At 38.0% G+C, this 22,121-nt stretch overlaps 1 protein-coding gene across 2 annotated transcripts; it reads left to right on the forward strand.

The window, feature by feature from the left end:
- Positions 1-232: 232 nt before the first annotated feature.
- On the forward strand, positions 233-21,544 carry LOC103999055 (serine/threonine-protein phosphatase BSL3). Of its 2 annotated transcripts, none has more exons than XM_009420698.3 (21): positions 233-929; positions 1,204-1,264; positions 1,451-1,529; positions 1,720-1,799; positions 1,885-1,979; positions 2,089-2,188; positions 5,635-5,704; positions 13,260-13,361; positions 13,452-13,533; positions 14,243-14,422; positions 17,516-17,789; positions 17,961-18,204; positions 18,429-18,599; positions 18,941-19,179; positions 19,480-19,564; positions 19,680-19,778; positions 19,856-20,055; positions 20,149-20,224; positions 20,326-20,461; positions 20,539-20,678; positions 20,766-21,544. In XM_009420698.3, exons 1-21 carry the CDS (start codon positions 578-580, stop codon positions 20,847-20,849), a joined length of 2,949 nt encoding a protein of 982 aa, XP_009418973.2. In that variant the 5' UTR covers positions 233-577; the 3' UTR covers positions 20,850-21,544. The 2 variants fall into 2 exon arrangements, with proteins under 2 accessions (XP_009418973.2, XP_065022701.1); XM_065166629.1 differs by having other exon boundaries at positions 915-929; positions 1,204-1,292.
- Positions 21,545-22,121: the final 577 nt, after the last annotated feature.

Here is a 22,121-nt window from a genome sequence, read left to right on the forward strand (position 1 = left end):
CCTTCGCTGGTAGGAAATAAAGTACTCTTTTGAAACGAGAGATTTGTTTCGGTCTCTACAGTTGAAATGTGATTGGAAGAACGGCGCGACCGTGTGGGCCCCACTTTTTTCTTCCAACCAAAAGGCAGGTTAGAGTGGTTGGTAGAAATTAAAGTGCCGTTTTCGAAGCGAGAGTATTGTTTAGCCCTTTCGATTTATTTCCGGTTGTATTTTTTATGGTTTGCTTCTATTTGCTTTCCGCGAGGGCGATCGATCGAGGGGGAAGAGAGAGAGAGAGAGAGAGAGAGAGAGATAGGGGGGGCGATAAGGGAAGCGAATCCGAGGAGGGAAAGGTGATCCCTTTCTTCCGCCTTCCCCTCATCATTTCTTGGTCTCGATCCGATACGGGCGGAAGATTCGGGGGGTCAATTGGGGTCGCCACCGGCCGATGCGGTGATCTCGAGTCCGCCTCGCGTGAAACGACCTGTGCGATGTCGGCGCCTTCTGCTGCGCGCCGGAGGAGCTGTCGCCGTTTACCGGGGTTGTAGGTCGTCTTCTTCACCGTTCCTGACGCCCGCCGCCGGTGGCAGCTGCGGTGATGGACGTGGACGCCGCGATGTCGACGAATTCAGACCACGATCTGGTCTTGGCGAACCACCACGACGGCTCGGGCGAGCCCTCGTCGCCTCCGACACCGGCGGCGGGGCAGGGGCAGCCCGTTCTCGCGGGGCCGAGGCCGGCGCCGACGTATAGGGTGGTGAATGCGATCATCGAGAAGAAGGAGGACGGGGCTGGGTGCCGCTGCGGGCACACGCTCACGGCTGTCCCGCCTGTTGGGGAGGAGGGCACGCCAGGGTACATCGGCCCGCGGCTTATTCTGTTTGGCGGCGCGACGGCGCTGGAGGGCAATTCGGCCGCACCGCCATCCCCCGCAGGGACTGCTGGAATCCGTAAATGCTCTTTCTGGATCTCTCACCTTCAGTAGTTATAACGAATCCTTTCACTAGAGGAAACTTCATTAGTGGCGATTTTAGTCCTCTGATAGGTAGATTTAGGGATTTGTGGAGTTTTGGTGAATTCTATGGAGGTTGTCTTAGGTTTTCAGGGGAAAAGTGAGACGTACAATATAGGTTTTCATGAATATAATTGGATCTGGTGTAAATATGCATACTTGAAAACTATGTTGTTTGTTTTACCGAACTGCCATTTTTTTTGTTCTTGCAGGTCTGGCAGGTGCAACAGCTGATGTTCATTGCTATGATATGCTTTCAAACAAATGGACAAGGTGTGAATATCAACCAACCGATGAATTGGTTGTACTACATGCTCCTAGTCTCATTAATCTGTATTTGATGTAGCTAATATGAGAAAAGAAACAATTTTGTAGGAGTAACATGTTGTTCAGTGTTTTAATGATCCCTTCAAGCAGTTCTGAAGTAATTATGATGGTTGTTCTGTTATGTGTTATCAGATTGACACCACTTGGTGAACCACCATCGCCCAGGGCTGCACATGTTGCAACTGCTGTGGGCACCATGGTGGTAATTCAGGTATCTTCATAATCAATGTTTTGATAATTTTACTTTATGGTTCTTTATTCAAGATATTACGGTCATAGATGGTTTTGTAGATGGTTGTTCATGTGAAGCTATCTAATATATCGATGTTTCTCTCTGCAGAATAAAATTCATTCAATTTCTAGTTCTCAGTGCCAAATTTTCTTTTTGTGACTATATTCAGGGTGGAATTGGCCCTGCTGGTTTGTCGGCTGAGGATCTTCATGTTTTGGACTTGACACAACAGCGGCCACGGTGGCATAGGTGATAGTCTAATCCAAGCAATCATCTTGACCACTGTGTATGCTTTACAGTTATAAGAGCTGATTAAATATATTAATGAATGTAGAGTTGTTGTCCAAGGACCTGGCCCAGGACCACGTTATGGGCATGTGATGGCTTTGGTTGGGCAAAGATTTCTATTGACAATTGGTGGAAATGATGGTAGGTTTATGCAGATAAAATCATGTTTTTACATACTCCGAAACAATATATATTTCTGCATTCATAGTTTTTGTTGATGAGGTTCACGAGAAAGAGTAAATTATATCAGGTAAGCGGCCTCTGGCTGATGTTTGGGCTCTAGACACTGCTGCCAAACCCTATGAATGGAGGAAATTGGAACCAGAAGGTGAAGGTCCACCTCCATGCATGTGAGTAATTGAGAGTTTGTTTTCTCCATCGAGGTTGTTGTTAAATGAGTCTTCAAATGCAGATAATTTGGCACTTCATTTTAATTTAGTGCCTGGCCTCCAGTTAATAACACTATTTCTTATGTCCTAATCCAATAAAAAAGAATTGATGGAAACATGTGAACAGTGCTACTTTGGAGTAATCTTTTCATAGTTATCTACACATAAGAAATTTATGTTTGTTTTACCTATCAATGACTATCTTGCAATATTATTGAAGGCTTTTGCTAAGGTCTTTTGGAGCCTAGGCATAAGGCAAGCTCACTGAAATAAGGCATACTTAGTGTGTAAATTTATTAAAACACAACATTAATATTAATTAAACATGAGTGAAAATTTACTTAACATTTAATGTCGTCTAAATGATTACATTGGTTCTTGCTTAATAGTTTAAATTGTAGAGTATTTTTCTTTTCATTGCACTACTTGTGAATGCAATGATGTAATTTGGAATCCTGCATAAATTGACAAATCTTAGAAAATCAGAGGGAACAAAAATATAAAAGAATGGACACACTGACACAGTACATTAAAAAAACAAAACAGAGATGAAAAAAGATGCATTGGAAGACGAAGACAAGGCAGAAGTAGTAGAAGAAAAAATGTCACAAGCGGCAAAAAACTCGGGAAAAAAGCTTGGAAGAGCGGCAGCAACAGCAGTAAATCAGAGAATCTGGTATATCAGAATAACAGTAAAGGCATGAGGAACAACGGGTCAGCAGTAACACCAAGAACGGAAAAACATCTGTGAAGTGTGAACAAGTGAAAGAAAAATCAGTAGTAGTAATCAGATAAAAATAAATGTTAGCGTGGCTGCGTGGGACAATAAATGGTTTAGAGCCTGGAACTTTTTTCTTCTCTATCTTCTCCTAGTCTACCTGATATGTTAATAGAGATAAATGGTCACAATAGAAACCTTTTTGTATATGCATTTATAACACTGTAGATTCCAAACCTTTCCTCACCTAAGGTTCAAACACTTCAGTTAGATGCATAAAAGGCAGGCGTCATGTGCGCTTTGCGCCTCAGCCAGGACACACTAGGTGCATGCCTTTTATTTGCTTGATTTGACTGTGTGAGCCTAACATGAAGATCAATTTGAGCTAAATTCAAAATTGAGTTAATGGCGCTTAGGTTGATTCTAGAAGTTTTAGGCTTAAGGTTTTTATTTTTTGGGGTATTCTTGGACATATTTTTATGGGTATTTTATAGGTTTAACTTTTGTGATAGAGATTTTTTAATATTCCAGTTATTTTTGGACTTATTTTGTTCTAATATTAAGAAAGAAATTTTTTAGATTATCTACTTTGGTAGTTGTCCATGTCTACTTTAATGATGTCGACAAAATCAGCTTATTATCTGGCATTTACATACATGAATGATGTATTGCTGGTGGCACAAGAAACTATAGCACTAAACCAGGAGTTGGAAATGGTAATGGAGATGGAGTGGAGTGGCCTAGCTTTTGATCTGTTTTGGCTCTCCTTTTTTTGCCCCTCTAGTGTTTCTTCTTTCTTTTTCAACAATACAAAAATTGTGGTTGAGTGGTGCCCCCGGACTTGATTTCGGGAACAATTGTTAGAGGGCTTTTATCTGCTGGCATTTGCAATGAATCTGATTGGGACTTTGTGTAGTCATCACATCAACATGTTTCATGAATAGGGAGTGAATTAAGAACGAAGTAAGATAGGAAGGGGGGAAAAGAGAGTTTCTATAACAGTTGGAATATCCTGCTTATCAGTGCATAATTCATCTTAACAAGAATGGATGCAGACATAACACTGTATGGACACACCAACATGGAATATGTTTAAGAGAGTAGGGCAAGTTACAGACTTGAAACATGAACCAGACGGTAACCATATGTTTTTTAGATGATAAAATAATTTGATTATTTTATGATATATTATGTGAAATTTGATATCATGGTCATCATATGTGAACTTACAACAGCCAGTTCAAAGAAATACCACAAACTCATACGCACAAAATAAGGAGATCACTTGTATCATTCTAATTCAATTGTATCAGATATAGTACCACGATAAACATGTTTGGGAGCCTTACATGGATGACATAAGCATTTTATGCATGTATCATAATTTAAGATGAAGTGTAGGTGATGCTTGTGGCCAAACATGCTTTGAACTATCTGACATGTAAGAAGAGTACATGAAATGGACATAACAATGATGATCAAGTACCTATGCTACATAAAATTCATTTCTGGCAGATTATAACTTCATCTATTGTAGTTGCTAACGAAAATTTGATTGGACTGTTATAGGATTGGATAAGGGTTGACCCATATCCAATCCACTGAGAAATCAGGTAATGGAATTGAAACAAAATCTTAGTGAATCAAAAGTTTGATCATCATCCATCATTAATCTTTCTTGCAAGATCATTTGATTCTCTCTATTGACAAGTCTTCAAGATCTATTTCTTTCTGGATACACAAATGCTGGTAATCAAGAAGACCACCAGACGGTAGACAATTCACTCAATAATTTGCATTAATCTTTATGGTTTTATTGCTAGTAATATGTGATGAATTAAGTCATTAAGGATTCCTCTGAGTTTCATTTTTGTGTAGATACCTTAGAATTGTTAGATATTCTGCCTTTATAATTTTCTTAGTTGTTATGTAAGTTATTAAAATCTTTGTTTAAGATCTATATTACTCTTTCTCTGATTCTCTAGTTCTTCTATCTCCTAGAAAACTTTTAGTATTTGGATTCTATCTTTTAACAGATTATTATATTTATTGTCTGTAGTTCTATTTGTTGATCTGTTTGGATTTTCTCTATTATCCTCTGTACTCTAAAAAGAACTTTTTTGAGCTTTGTTGGTTGATTGGTTGTGCTTCCCCTCAGAGTACCACAGGGGCAGTGCTCCAATTTGTGATGTACATCTACTAAATAACTAGAGTTTGTCCAATTGATACTTGTTTTTCAGATGGAGCAACTTTTGATCATTATCCGTGCTCATGACAACCTTCCTGTTGAGACTAAAACCCAGGTGACTGATGGCAGTTTGTGATTTAAGTTAAAAGATAAGCTCCCAAATGATTTAAACCTGCTTATTTAGGCCATAAGGTCGAAGCTAAGGTGATTCAAATATGAACTGCCTTGTCCAGTAAACCTGATTATAATATTTAATATTTTTTTGCCATGTTTTATTGTTTATTTTCCTATACATGTGACTTTCCATTCTGGAGGTTGTAGCAAGCAAGCACTATGTACTTTTAGAATTATATGATGATTTTTCATGTTGATTGCGTGGTTGTATTTAAAACCAACTTTGTGGTTGATGAAGTTCTTAAGTTATGAAAATAGTTGTCTAGTTCTAATAAATAAAAAGTATCATTTGTTTAAAGTTTGATTTCACGTCCTGTTTTTGTTTAGGTATGCAACTGCTAGTGCACGTTCTGATGGTCTTCTTCTTCTATGCGGGGGGAGGGATGCAAATAGTGTGGTGAGTTGTTGCTTTTGATTAAGAACATACTGTCCTATCCCCAACTTAGGTCCACCAAGTGATGTTTCTGGTATAACTTAAATTTCCTGCTGTCTTTCTCGATCTGATTAGTTATACTGTATGGGCAGAAATGAATCTTCATTTTTCATTAGCATTGGGCATTTGATATATGATTAGTTGAGAAAGATAATAATTTGGCATTTGGTTGTTTACATTCTCCCTATATTTAATGGTTCAAAACTTCAAGTAGTACTGGTCTTGAAGTTGTGTCAGCCAAGTGAAATATTGAGCAAAGTTTGGTATTTTGCCATATAGAACCATGCTGGCATCCTGTTGGACTGGTTTGTAGCACATGCTAGGCCATGTCGACACCCCGTATGGTTGGGTTTCCTGCTAACATCATTGGTACAATTAGTACAACTGCATTCTTAATTGTATTAAACTTTTCTCTTTTGTGATGAACATGATGAGAAGAGGGTTTAGTTGCAGTTGATGACAAAATCAACAGGTTTTCATGAAGAAAAACAAGATCACCATAGCTTAGCTTGGTTTTTATCTACTGGTGCTAGTCAAGAAGTGATTGGCAAGTGCTACTGGAGATCAGGGCTTTATTGCGCTGGTTGGTAAGCCTTGACTTATGATTTTAAATGACAAAGAAGAAAGGGAACCTGTCGATGTCTAGTGTCCTTATTGACCTGCAGTTTTAGGGAACTGGTCACAAGAGGCAATTGGATCTTTGCCAAGTGTGATCTTTTCTTTGAGCATCGGTGAGTTGTGGTCGCATTCACAGGTTTGTCGGAGGAAGTACTATGTTATACCAAATAAAAAACTACAAGTTTTGGTCTATATGCTGCTGAAACCATAAAATTTTGACCAAAGCTCAGTGAAGCAGCTTCAAACTTGGGCCAGATTGACCTGCTAGGTGTCTATTTGTTGTATTTACCAGGCAATATGCCTATGGACTGAAATGACCATCCTTGAGTCTATAACATGTGTTTTTACTTAAGCAGGCAATATTGCTGCTGAAATGTGGTTTTTATTGTATCCTTATCGAATGTGGATATGCTGTATGTTTCTTCTTAGATTTTGGAGTTTCTCATCTTCATTTATGTTTTTGGTGTGCTACTGTTAGTTATTATTTAAAATTTTAAATAGATAAATAAATATATTGAAACAACTTTTTTACTATGTGGATAATTGCCATGCCATACTAGAAGTCTAGAAGGCAACAAAGGTAGCTTCATGACTTTGCCAATAATTTCTGTGCCCATTCTAGTCAGTTGCTAGCATGTTACATGTTCCCACCTGCTGTGCTAATTGAACCCACAGTGTCATGCATTTGAGACTAAACTAGAATTTGTATAAAGCATGTTTAAACATGTTATGCCTATAAAATTTGGTAATAGCAAGGTTTAAAATTCTGGCTGGTGCCAATATGGTCAGTGTTTGGACCAGTAGGGTTCCAGTATGGACCGATGCATCAACACTTGGAGTTCAGTACTGTCTGAACCAAAAGAAAGGGGCAGAGACGACGGAAGGAGGAAGAACATGATTGGTGACAGGAGGTGGGAAAGGAGACAGAAAGAGGAGGTGAAGAAGAAGCAATAACCTAATGATGCAGCAGGGTGACAATGAGGCGGTGGGAAGGAGGAAGAGGCAGAGGGGGTTGAGAGAAAGAAGAGCATGCGATGAAAGTTAAAAAAAAAAAATACAACTGCCAAAAGCTACAAAAGAAAATGATAGGGGTACCGGGTAATGATAGGCTAACTGCTTGGTCTCAGTTTTAACCATGCCCAGTTCTGTGTAGTACCAGTAAAAGTATGGATCGGTCTAGGTTTTCTAATCTTTGGCTGAGGTTTGTATTATGTTTCATAGACCTATTTAAACATGAAAGGATATTAGTCTCTTGTACTATATGTTATCCCAAGAGGTGTTTTGTAAACATTCCATGTAGTGTAACCTACTAAATGATATAAGCTGTACAATCTGGCTGTCACTTTTGTCCATGTAATCAAATCCCTCATTTAGGTATAATTTTTTATTTCCTTTTTTGCTAATGAGATTTAGGACATAATTATCCAACATACCAAATAGGATGATGTTATTTTTGTCAGTAAATTAAACGAAAATAAATATTAAATAAATACAAAAGTAAAAAAAACCTAATGTGGAGGGCTCACCTTCTCCTATTTAAGGGGAGGGATTCATCTTCTTCATTTCTCACCAAGTCAAGCCTAATAGTGGGAGGAATGAGGTGTTGCATCCTACTAAGGATAGGTAGGTTCTCTTCCTTAAAAAATAAAAAATTTCTTTGATTCCTTTAAATATTTAAAATCTTCTTTTAGATTAAAACATGTTATGATTTTTCATGTTATATATAGTTTTAAAATATTCTTTTAAATGTTTAAAATTTTATTGTCAGATTAAAACATGTTATAATTATTCATGTTATATAAAGTTTCTAAAATTTTCTATTATCCCTTTAAAGATTTAGAAATTTATTTTAGGTTAAAACATATTGCGATTATTCATGCTATATGTGGTTTCTAAAATTTTTATCTTGGATGCATGATATTTGATTTCTTTTGGATTTATACAATACTTGATTAAAAATATTGTTTTATCCTTTATGCAATTATATATTTTTAATCTACTACTATTTATTATATTTAATGATTCAATACTAATGAATAAATATTTTGATTATAATTTCACGTTGTCATAATTTGAAATTAAGGAAATTGTTTAGAATTTGGGTTGAGATCAGCCATCAGGCTAGGCCCGGCCTGTAGGATAGGTTGTAGCTCGTAAACTAGGCCCAGCCAACAGGCCATGCCTAGCTAGCAGGTGAGACCCAACTCATAGGTCTAGCCTTAGCCCGTAGGCTAGCTTGGTCCAACCCAACATGGGTAGTCATGTGCACTACACAAGACTAGTCCATGGGCTATGGGTTGGCCCAACCTAGTGTGGTGCATGCACAGCCATGTGCAGTGCACATAACCAATACATGGGCTGGCCCAATCTTGCCCAGTGTTACGCAATCTAGCCTATTGCCCTTATTTTGTTTGATTTGGGCATAAACATTGATTGAACTAAATCAAATATAATCAGTTTAGATCGATTCAAGGTGATTTCGAATCGGTTTAACTTATTCAATTTGTTTAACCTAAATTGAATCCCATCTAATCTAAATTACACTAGTCTAAGGTAGTTCCAGACCGGTTAAATGAGGATTAGAGATCGATTCGGTTAGGTTCTAGCGAAATCGAGTTTAATTAGATCGATTGAACTATGGTTCAAGTTGATATTATTTGAGTTTAGTTGAGGGCTAATTGATATTATTTGACATTAATGATGTTTGAAAGAGACATTTCAATGTATTATTCTATCTTGATATATACATGACTAGTATGAGATGATATTGTTTCCTTGTCGAGGGTAGGTAGGGTGATTCCCTTCGAGGATTAACGGGCTATCAGATGTGGCGGTTGGATGGTTCCTCTAATTGTTGTTGGGAGAAATATGGCCTCATCTTGGCCGATGAGGGATACCACTTCATCCGTTGTCAGGAGTGTGATATGAGTTTGTCTCCATTCATTGATAGGAGAACACAAACTCATCTCGTAAGGTAAAGCCTCTCCATCTGTTGTTGGGGGAGTGCTCTTTGGGGTATTTGATATATGCCAAAGGGATGATTAACCTTTGGTAATGTATTTATTCTACAGTTGACTTGTAAGGGATCCTACTCACCATTACTAAAATATCTTTGTTTTATTTTTACTTTTAGAGCAACCTCCCAGTAGTATCAGATCGGATTTTAATATAGAACAAACCTTTCTCTATCACTAGGTAGAGCTAGTTGGATTTATTTTTGAGTTGATATCATTATGTTTCTCAACAATCAACACTTGCATGATACTTTGAAAGCCAGTCTATACCCAAAATAGCATCAAAGTCTCGAAACTCTAGTAGAATAAGGTGTACTAGCAAATCACGAGTTTCAATCAAGGTATGCAATACCAGGCGGTACGTATCGGTCCGTCAACTGACCGGTACACGGACCGCCCGTTACCGGACGAAACGAAATATATATATATATATATAGGCGATGCGACGTTGCCGAGGCGATGCGAAGTCGCCTTTTATAAAAATATTATATATATAAATATCTTTATAAATAAATAAATAAATAAATAAATAAATATATATATATATATATATATATATATATAAATGAGACGACGTCGTCCCGTGTGGGAGAAGGAAAAGGCGATGTCGTCGAGGCGATGCGACGTCGCCTTTTATAAAAAAAAAATATAAATATATAATCTTTTATATATATATATATATATATATATATATATATATATAAACGAGGCGACATCGCCCTGCCTGAGAGAAGAGAGAGGCAACGTCGCCGAATTATATATATATATATATATATATATATATATAAAATTTACCGAGCAGTATATCGAATGGTATATCGCTCGGTATACAATATCGTACTGTACCGAGCGAATGTCGAAACTCTAGTACGGTACGATATTGCATACCTTGCTTTCAATAGTAACAATGCAGTTTTTAAATATCTGATCAGTTATCAGAGAGTTTCCAATTGATGTTGTTTTCATGAGCAATCCTTTGATATGTGCCTCGGTTGTTGACAAAAGAAGCATACACGTCCCACGGGGCATGAGATGGAAACATGATCAGTCTTCTCACAAAAATAACATCTTATGACAATTTGATTACTGGGAGCTCTTGCCTGCTGGTGTCTAGATTGTCTACTCTTGCTTTTTTTTTTTAGGGTCCAAAGTGTGATCTCCTAAACGCAGATGGTGCAACACTAAAAGGTCGTTTCGATCCTTTACATGTTGCAATTCATTATCCAATTTTTTTACCACCAAAGTTTGATTGAGTACTTCAACATGTGTTGATAAAATCAATATAGCAACAAACTTTCTAATTGACGGACGAAGTCCCCTCTCAAAGTGATGAGCTATCTGATGTTCATTGACGGCAATATGTGGAGAGAACTGAGCCAGCTTAGTAAAATAATTATCATACTCTATCACAGTCCTACTTCCCTGATGGATGCTAAGAAACTCTTGTTGCTTCTCGAAGCAGACTGAATCAGGGAAGAATTGCTTATAGAATGCATTTTTAAATTGCTCCTAAGTCACCACATTGCCTCTTGCCTCCAACATCTTCCTTTTTGAGGTCTACCAAGTGTCTGCCTTCTCTTCCAAAATGAAAGAAGCGAAAGGCACCTTTTGATTTGCCCTACATTCGATAGCTTCAAATGTTTTCTTCACTTGAAGGATTCAACGTTCAGCAAAGATTGGATCTGGCTTGCCCTCGAAAATAGGTGGTCCCAATCTCTTAAAGTGATCGAAAGTGTCATTTCCACCCCGTAGAGCTTCATCTCGCTCCTCCTAACACTTAAATTAGCCTCTGATAGTATTGAGGACTCCGTGTACATCATCTAGAGCATTGCCAGGTGCTGAAACACGAGGTGCATTTTGTGGTGTTGGAGAATTTGGCATATAATCTGTCACGACTCAGGGCTAATAAGCTAACTGGCCCATTAACTTTGTTTGACCTAAACTATTGGTCAAAATGCTTAAGTTGAAGTGATAGTAGCATACTCATCAGACCCTTATAGGTCAATCTTAATTTTACTCACTTTCGATGTAAGACTAATCGGGGTGTTACAGTCAGTGATTTAAAAAGCGCTAGGCGCCAAGGTCCAAAAACGCCCAAGGCGCTAGGCACTCGCCCGAGCGAAGTGAGGCGCCGAAATATAAAAATATATAATATAATTAATAAATATAATTATTTAAATTTTTAAATAAAAATATGTTATTAAATTAATATAATAAATACAATTACTATTACTAGCATACTGTTAACTGTATACTGTATACTGTTAACAGTATACTATCGAAAGAGAAGAGTGTAAGGGAAGAGTCGGAAGACCGAGGGTGTTGATTGAGAAGAGAGGGAGCGGCAGTTGCGAGCGATGGTAGCGGCAGCAGCGAGCAGTAGCAGCGACAGCGGGAACGACAAGTGGCGAGCGGAGACAGTGGCAACGGTAGCAGCGAGCAGCGGGAGCGGAGATAGTGGCAACAGTAGCAGTGGGAGTGGGAGCGGCGACAGCAGCAGCGGCGGCAGTAGCTTGAACGGCGAGCAGGGTTAGGGTTGAGGAAGTCATGCTGATATCAGTGCTTTAGTTGGTTCGACGGAGACCGAAACAGACCTCAAACGCTGGTTCGATCGCTTGGTTTAACCCAGGCGCTTGCCCGAAGCGCCCGGTGCCTGGGCTCGGGCGAGCGCCCAAGCGACGCCTCTTTGAAACGCACGGCTTGGAAATGAAGCGAGGCGCTCGGGCCTCGCCTCGCCTCGCCTGAGCGCCTAGGCGAGTGCCCGAGCACGTTCTTAAATCACTGGTTACAGTCCATGCCCAACAAATACTACACATTTTTTAGTTTCAAGATTCTAAGTCTTTACTTATCCAGGTAAAGACTAAAATTTAATTTCCACCTTACACAACTAGTTGGAGGTGAGTAGCGGTTCGAGTTGGATTACTTTCATATTGTATAAACTACTAATTAAAGATATTTGTGTGATTATTATTATTTGTCACTCATAAGTAGAAGTCACTAATGTACCAAAATCAACCATAAACTTCTGTTATACCTTTAGATGTTAAGCCAATTTAATTATCCTATCCTTGTTTGTATATCTAGTTTCATACAAGAATAAAGACTTAAAATCCTTTTTTGTATCCCACATGTGTTTTCCAATTATGTTGACCTTAAAAATGACCAAGTTGATTACAAGGTCGAAAGGACAGGGATTGATCTTGGGATCAACAATGGAATTTTGGGACCAGGAGATAATATGGTCAGTTGGAGTTTAAAAATATTTTTAACAGAAATAGTAAACAGAAAAAGTAAAAAAGCTAGCAAACTCATTTAACAATAAGCTGAAGAGCATTATCGGGTCAATCAAACTGGATATTTCCTTAAAAAGAAAAGAGGATTATAAGGTCAATGATATATGTGTGATGCAAGCCGAAGTAATTTTCAGAACAGATTACAAAGAAGTCTCCAACAAAATGCACATAATAACCCTCCTAAACTTAAATGTAGGTGTTTAGGATATGTAATTTACTCCAGAGGGTCTTGTCATAAAACAAAATACACTGAGAAATTTGCATGTTTGGATGGGATGGCATGATGATGTGATCAGTCTGAATTGGTCACAACTTATGATTGGTCTGGCAGAGGCAGACTTAATTGACCCCCATCATGAGATCAGCATACCTTAACTTTTCTACTGTTTTGTGTGTGGGTCCTGCTGAACCTGATTATTTGTTTTTTGATCATAGCTTACTTAGCTAATGTAGCATTTACATTGTTCCTTTTCTAAAGGTTTGTCTCATTAAGACATGACAAGGTAATAAGATCACCTTGTATAATTATTAAATATACTTAACTTTCTGTTTCCGAGGTGAGCTGATAAGTGAAAATTTATGTTGATTCTGTAGCCTTTATCCAGTGCTTATGGTCTTGCAAAACATAGGGATGGGCGTTGGGAGTGGGCTATAGCTCCTGGTGTCTCTCCATCTCCAAGATACCAGCATGCTGCTGTAAGATTCTCATATTTTGCCCCTTTCTCCTATCATCACTGCTTATGATTTAACCTGATCCATTTACGTTAAGAAGCATTGTTCTTTTAGGTCTTTGTTAATGCAAGACTTCATGTGTCTGGAGGGGCTCTTGGTGGTGGACGCATGGTAGATGACTCTTCAAGCATTGCAGGTAGTTTCTGCTCAAACTAGTGTAGGACTTTTAGCTAGCCTCATTTCACAATTGGATTGTTCTAATAATATTAGGCCACCTTACATATATAGATTTCACTTTTTATTATTTTAAGCTGTATATATATTGAATATTTGAAGATGATATGCATTAAATTAGTATACAATTTGCATCAAGATCTTCATTGACAATCATCCTCAGGAGTTAAGATAATGGTTTGAAATTTCAAGCAGATCGATGTGTACCACCCAGTATTTACTGTTTTTTTCTCCCATGTAATGGTTCAGTGCAAACATATGAAGTGCATAATGTGGTTGCACACATGCTTGTAAATGATTTTATTGAATGCTTTCTCTATTGTTTTGGAGCACTGTTTTTGTTCTATAAATTATTTTTACAGCAATTGTGCTTTGGCTTATTGTTCATATCCCTTGCTGTCAATTGTCTACCAAATAATATATACAGAAGCAAGTTATGTGATGTGTTATGTAGTCCACATGGTTGTTTCTTGTCACGAGCAATGAATTAAAATGATCAGTTCTTCCTCTGTTTGTATTAATGTGTTACAGTGGCTATTAATTTCTTGTTTCATGAATTCTTATTAAAATTTTCTCCACAAAATAACATTAAGGATGATTGTCTTGGTTTCCTTATGATAAAGTCCTACGAGATATTAAGTGCTATTGTGTGGTTTTCTTTTTTGTGGTAGTGTTGGATACTGCTGCTGGAGTTTGGTGTGATACAAAGTCTGTGGTGACAAGTCCCAGGACAGGTAGGTATAGTGCAGATGCAGCTGGCGGTGACGCATCTGTTGAGCTAACACGGCGTTGTAGGCATGCAGCTGCTGCAGTTGGTGATTTGATCTTCATTTATGGAGGGTTACGTGGAGGTAGGAGTATAAACTGATTTATCTGTAGTAAATGGGATGCATTTTTCCTAACAGAATATTCCGTTTTTTTCCTCTCTTTTTGTCCTCCTTTGCAAGGAAAAAGAAGAGAAAAAAGGGGGATATATCTCATGAAAATGTCTATGAAATTTAAAATCAACTCCTGAACTTCTTATGCTTGCCATTATTTTGTTACTTAGTTATAAGCAATTTTCTTGGTTTGGACCAAGGTTCGCAATTTTATGCATAAGTACTGTTCTAGTCAGGTTCACATGTCTACTGTATCAGTTGTTACCAGTGTACAACACTTGGTACACTGGTTCATCTCAAGGTTTGAAAAAAATTTAAAATGCTGAAAAAATAAAAAAAGAAACTGCCCCTGTCCTGTTTACCTTGGTCCATGTACTGATAACATGTCGGACCTGTAGATACTGGCCGAACAGAACCGTATTGGATGGTGTTGTGAACCTTGGTTTGGACAATGATTTTTCTTGGTTTTGCCTTGTGTCTTGAACTTTTACATCGATTGACAAATTGGTTAGTATGGAGAGATGCATAGACCACTTTCATCAATATTTCCAATGGAAATTTTCCATATTATTTGGTTGTTCATGGTTGGGTTAGAAAACAAAATATGCCCAATGCCAATGTTAGATGTACATCAATAATCCAAAAATTCAACTTCTGCATTATACCAGATACCTTTCTTAGTACTAGCATATTTGTATAAGATTAGCCCAAGTAAACTATTGAACCTTCATGAATACAATATTTTATTACTTTTAGAAATATCATATTTGTCCTGGTATTATCAGGTAGGCGTAAGTATTTTCGCATATAGCACCCAAAATGTTATGATCTTCTGGGGTTGATGTGTTTGTTTAGAATTAAGCATTTCAATTAAGATGAATTTGTTATTGGGGCTTGAAACAATTTACAATAGTAGTCATGCAGCTAGTTTGGGGTTTACATATGATTGCAAGTGTCATTTTAGTTTTGGATGTTTGACTGTGCTGATTAATGAAAGGATGATGCACAATTCTCCCAGACCTCTGTCCTGTTGTTAATTTATGATGCAATAGCATAAATTTAAGACTATAGGAAAAGCCCGAGAAAAGAAGAATAAATGTTGTACTATCATGGCAAACTTGACCTGAAAACACAACATTTGAAAGCCATCATAGTTTCTTTGTAGTTTGTAATCTTTAATGAAACCATAAACTGAAGCATCTTTGGTTGGACCCTGGAGCACGATTATTTTAAATATTGATTTTGCAGACACGTGACAGAGATTAAGTTCCTGAAATTAGCTATATATGATTGCATTAACTCAATTATGTAGAGTGAAATAGTTAAGAGAAAGCTGAAAGGATAAAGGATTTTCATATTCCACCATTTTGGAAGAGATTAACATGACAGAAAACAAATAGGAGACAGCAATGGGATTTTCACCAGACAGATTGTGTTTTAAATGATATTATTTCATTGTTTCTAAACTTGTAGCTTCTATTACGCTTTAAATATAATGACTTCCAGGACATCTTCAGATTCAATTTGTACCCTAGTTTCAGAATCTATTGTGCCTGGAGTTAACCTATACATGGGAAGTGAGCGACACTTTTTTACATTGTTTTAGAGGGTGGTGGTCAGTTCAAATATTTGCAACTGCTGTTTAGAAACTTCAACTGCGACATTTGTGTATATGACCACATGTAATTAATCACAAACTGATGAGAAAATGTCTGTTTTGTGAGGAATTACAAAACTGGTGGTGGTCAGTTCAAATATTTGCAACTGCTGTTTAGAAACTTCAACTCCGACATTTGTGTGTATGACCACCTGGAATTAATCACAAACTGATGAGAAAATGTCTTCTTTGTGAGGAATTGCAAAATGATGGCTTAGATTAAGATGGTTACATCAATGAGATAGCACCAATGGGCATACGTAAGTTTTCTTTAGGTTCTAGTTGCTTATTTAGGGTGTCTTTTTTGTTCAAAATGTTTGTGACCAAGCACATCATGATCAAGAAATTCCTTTGAATGTCTTAAACTCATTCCTTAATATTACATTTATGTGTATAAACCTGCTTTGTTAGTTGACAGTGTGCATAATAACATGCAGTTTGTGACTGGTGTTGTATGCTCTTCATTTTTTTTATGAACATCACATTTGTTGGTTTTATGGTTCTTATTTATAGTGATAATTAATTAATTATATGCCTCATGATCAAGGATTTGTGAGGTTTCTTGCTTACATTAGTTTTCTAATGCTTCTATGTTAGGATTTGTGACCAGTTCCTTTTTGATACCAAGGATTGAAATTTTGTACCATACCGGGGTTTCGTGTTTTGCTCGGTATGGTACAGTACAGGTGTATCGAGCGATACGCTACGGCATACATACCTTTTGGTATGCTTAAAAAAATATTAAAATTAATTTTAATATTAAATATATATAATCACAGAAATTAAAATAGCTAATGATGGTGTGCTTAAAACGATATTAAATATATTATATTTAAACGATACTAAAAATGTAAAAAATATATAACTTAGCAGCGCCCGAACCCTAGGCGAATAGCTGCGGCGTTGAGGGATGGCAGTGGGCGCTGCAGCGAAGGAGTGGAAGAAGAAAAATCTTCTTCGGTGTCGAGGGAACGATGGTAGCAGGCACCGAAGAGCTGCAGCGTTGAGGGAGCGATGGCAACGGGCGCTGCAGCGAAGAAGAAGATGATGAAGAAGAAGAAGGAGGAGGAGGCGGCACCAAGTACTATTTATCGAAGCTTCTCCCTCTTCTTCGAACGCCTCTTCCTCCTGGTCTCGCCTCGCCTCGCCTCGCCTCGCCTCGCTGCAGCCGGGCTGATACCACCCGGTAGCAGGCTGTCCGCGTGCCGGTCAACTGGTGGACTGGTATGTACCGCCCGGTATGGGCGGTACCATTCGGTATTGCAAACCTTGTTTGATACTAATATTTTTTGGGAACTAGTGGAAATGTGTTCCTATATATTAATAGGATTTTGGTTCATATGACCAATTGCAATAAATGCTTGTCAAAATGCTTTTGTTCAGTTAACTAGAATGTGGTTTTTCTGCAGGTGTGCTTCTTGATGATTTACTTGCTGCTGAAGATCTGGCTGCTGCTGAAACAACAAGTGCCGCTTCCCATGCTGCTGCTGCAGCAGCTGCTACAGATGTACAAGTAGGAAGGGCACCAGGAAGATACCTGTATTCTGATGAAAGATCGAGGCAAGATATTCCTGAAACAGCTCCAGATGGTGCAATCATGGTGGGAACTCCTGTTGCCCCACCTGTCAATGGAGATATATATACTGACATAAGTCCTGAAAATGCCATGCTTCTGGGACCAAGGTTGTCTAGGAGTTATGACTCATTTCCTTTTTTGACTTACTATGTTTTGTCAAATTTCGACTTAATTGCCATGTGTTTGTTAGCTGTAAATAGCTGATGTGCTCTCTTGCAAGTTAGGTCAGATAGTCTAATAATTGATGGAATCTGTTGCTTGTGATGAACTTGGTGCAGGGAACTGAACAAAGGTGTCGAGTATTTAGTTGAAGCCTCAGCAGCAGAGGCTGAGGCTATCAGTGCTACTTTAGCTGCTGTAAAAGCACGGCAAGTTAATGGTGAAGTTGAACAATTGCTTGATCGTGATCGTGGTTCAGAAGCTACACCAAGTGGGAAACTAATCTCAAGTATGGTTAAGGTGCCAGACCCTTCTGCAGCAAACAACACCCCACCAACTGGGGTTCGGCTTCATCATAGAGCGGTCAGTATAATAAAATGTCGACATGGTAGTTTGACCTTTTCTTGATCGTATGGCATGACCAATTAACAAATCACCAAGTTTGGCTCCATATTTCTTTTAGTTAATGATTTGTAAATAACTTCAATGTTGTCATTATATTTGCAAGTCCCAAATAGGCTTTTTGAACATCTGATCAGTCACTATTGCTTTCTTGGACCTTGAAACTCAACATGTTCATTATGCAGGTGGTCGTTGCTGCAGAGACAGGTGGTGCCTTGGGTGGCATGGTCAGGCAACTTTCAATTGATCAATTTGAAAATGAAGGCAGGCGCGTTAGTCATGGTACGCCCGAGAATGCAACTGCAGCTCGGAAGTTGTTAGATAGACAAATGTCTATAAATAGTGTGCCCAAGAAGGTAAACTTTGTTTTTACAAATGGAAAGCAAATTATAATATGTAGATGGAGAGCATGCATTTTAGAATTGCATCTTTGGCATGATTTATGAGAAATGTGATATTTTCTACTTAAGTCTATTAGCTTGGTAGATATTATAACATACTTAAGATACAAACTGCAGCAAATTTAAATGATTAAACTTTGTGTAGCACTATTAATAAAACATAAACTTAATAATTGAAACTCAGTAGTTAAGAATCTTCCTTAGCTTCCAAATTTGTATCCTTATATGTGTATCTGTCATGAATTTTCTAAAGAAACCCTCATCCAATTCTTTGGTATTTTGTAATGCTGATCCAGGTAATAGCACATCTTTTGAAACCTCGTGGTTGGAAGCCCCCAGTACGGAGACAGTTCTTCTTGGATTGCAATGAAATTGCAGATCTTTGTGACAGTGCGGAAAGAATTTTTACTAGTGAGCCAACTGTTCTACAAATTAAAGCTCCTGTTAAGATATTTGGTGATTTACATGGTCAGTTTGGGGACCTCATGCGCTTGTTTGATGAGTATGGTGCTCCTTCAACAGCAGGGGACATAGCGTGAGTATCTTGATTATGTGAATGAATTGTGACTTTATTTGTGAAAGTGATCCTGTATCAAAAGGGATTACAGTTTCCTTGGGTTGGCATAACATGCAATCATCTTTCATCTTTTTCTTCTGATTTTACTCTATGAGAGTTGCTTAGTACTACTGTACACACCAAGCTTATTTTATGTATTTTGTACTTTTATTTGCACATGTATTCCAAACTCTTTGCTTCCCAGTTTATAATATTCAGAATAGCACATGTATCACTTGTGTTCTGCTTGCAATGCTGACTTGCTTTTATGAAATTTAGTTATATAGATTATCTCTTCTTGGGAGACTATGTCGATCGTGGTCAGCATAGTTTGGAGACTATTACTCTTCTTCTTGCATTGAAGGTATTATTTGGATGGGATGCATGCATCTTCTGTTGGATTTAGTCTTTCTAGTGGCAGTCAAGATATAAGAAACTACTTATCTACTAAAGGAAATTGGTTTTTTTGGCACTTGCAGGTTGAGTATCCTCATAATGTACATTTAATTCGTGGAAACCATGAAGCAGCAGATATTAATGCTCTATTTGGATTCCGGATTGAGTGTATTGAGCGAATGGTACAAATAATTGTTTGTTATTTTTGAGGGTTTTTGAACAATTTCTCCCATTTATCTATTTTAATATCTGGAAACAGGGGGAACGAGATGGCATCTGGGCTTGGCATCGCTTTAACCGACTTTTTAATTGGCTACCTTTAGCTGCACTGATTGAGAAGAAAATTATCTGCATGCATGGTGGCATAGGTCGGTCCATAAATCATGTGGAGCAGATTGAGGATCTTCAACGGCCAATCACAATGGAAGCAGGCTCAATAGTTCTTATGGATCTTCTATGGTTTGTAATTTAACAGCTACAAGTAGCTTCTTTTCTTATTTGCATTTGATTTATCACGTAAATAATGTATTTGTCATTGTCCTAATAATTTAGGTCTGATCCGACAGAAAATGATAGTGTTGAGGGGCTAAGGCCAAATGCTAGGGGTCCAGGACTTGTCACGTTCGGGGTTGGTGTTTTAGCATCGACTTAATTTTTGTTTTTTTGCTTTTGTTTATCTTTTTGTTTTGATTTCTTTCGTCAATCTGATCTCTTTTCATATTACTGCAGCCTGACCGTGTTATGGAGTTTTGCAATAACAATGACCTCCAGTTGATAGTACGAGCACATGAGTGTGTAATGGATGGTTTTGAGCGTTTTGCTCAAGGGCATTTGATTACTCTTTTCTCTGCAACCAATTATTGTGGTAGGACTGGGTTTTTAACATGCTAAGCATCCCATGTTAGGTTCTCCCCCTTAATTCTTCTAATATCTTCTGTACAGGGACCGCAAATAATGCGGGGGCAATTTTAGTTTTGGGAAGAGACCTTGTGGTTGTTCCAAAACTTATTCATCCTTTGCCTCCCGCCATTAATTCCCCTGAAGCATCTCCAGAGCGTCATACAGAAGATACATGGATGCAGGTATATAACATTCTTTCTTCTATAAACCTGGTTCTTGACTTTTTCTCTCGGCCTTCTGAACCTTTTATTGTTCCTTTCATGCATCAGGAGCTCAATGCCAACAGACCACCAACACCAACCAGGGGCCGACCTCAAACATCAAATGATCGTGGTTCTCTTGCCTGGATATAGCAATAATATGATATATTATAGTCAATCCTGTTCACTTGTCTGGGGCTCTTGGGATTATGGCCACCCCTTCTCGAAGACTCGGAACCATACCCCTTAGATTGATCCGACCACAATTGAGCTGTCAAGGTCTTGAATGGGTCAGCAAAAGAGCTACATCATGAAGCTGCAAAGAAAAAGCTGACATCAGGTTTGACGAGCAATTCACACTCCACATACCATATGGCTGGTTCACTGCATCTTGGGTGTAACCAATCTGAAGTTGCCTCAGTTCCTCAGAAGTTTCTCCTGTGTATATGTAGCTGTTGGATAGGCGAATGTGTACGTGGTTTCTTTTCACCATTGGGATCATTGATAGGTTTGTTGTGTGCTATGTATTCTTTTGTATGTTCGGATTTCTCTTCTGTGACCACACGATAGTTTTGGTAACAGCAAGGTCTATTGGGAAGTCCTGTATAATAGATAATTCTACTTGCAGCACTCCTTTTGTATCTTCTTTGGTGCTGTTGGCGTAAGTTTTGTGCGGGAAACACAACTTTGAAGGTTGACAAGAAATTGTTGATGTTGAGGGCATGGGGATACATTTGGCTACTTGTTCTGAATGGTGTTTGATACAATTGTTGTGTGCTTGTTATGTAAACTACAAATTTGTGCCCCTTTTCAAGGCAGTAATCACTACTTGGAATTCAAGTTACCAAGGTTGATCTTCCCCCTGACATGTTGTCAATCAAAATTAGAAATGCTGTGAAGTTGATTCCATCTGCAGGGGATTGATTTCACATGTATCCGATCAGTATGCTCTCAGTTTTCAGCTGTGTATTAGGATGAATGAACCTACCTTGTAGCATCTTCATGTTTATAATACTTGTGTCGACCATCAGTAATTACCACTCTTGGCAATACCATATTATATTTTCTTTGAATCTTTTTGATTGTGAATGAATCCTTCATATGTTTACAGGCATGTAACAGTTGATTGTAAATTGATCCGATGTCTTCAATTGCACATCATAGTGTCAACTTGAAAGTGATCCGTGTAATTATCGATTAACATGATTTTTGAATTTAATCCATTTATGTGATCCGAATTCATTACTATTATCAATGATATTAATTGACCCATGTAATACTATTATCAATGATATTAATGGCATCGCATCTTTGTCATGCCAATCCAAATAATTACAAAATCATCTTTATTGTGGCGAATCAAGTTTGGCTCAAATGTATGAATCAAACCATCTTTCTCAATTTTGATGATGAATCCTCATTAAT

The sequence above is a fragment of the Musa acuminata genome, chromosome BXJ3-9 (genome assembly GCF_036884655.1).
Source record: "Musa acuminata AAA Group cultivar baxijiao chromosome BXJ3-9, Cavendish_Baxijiao_AAA, whole genome shotgun sequence".
NCBI lineage: Eukaryota > Viridiplantae > Streptophyta > Magnoliopsida > Zingiberales > Musaceae > Musa > Musa acuminata.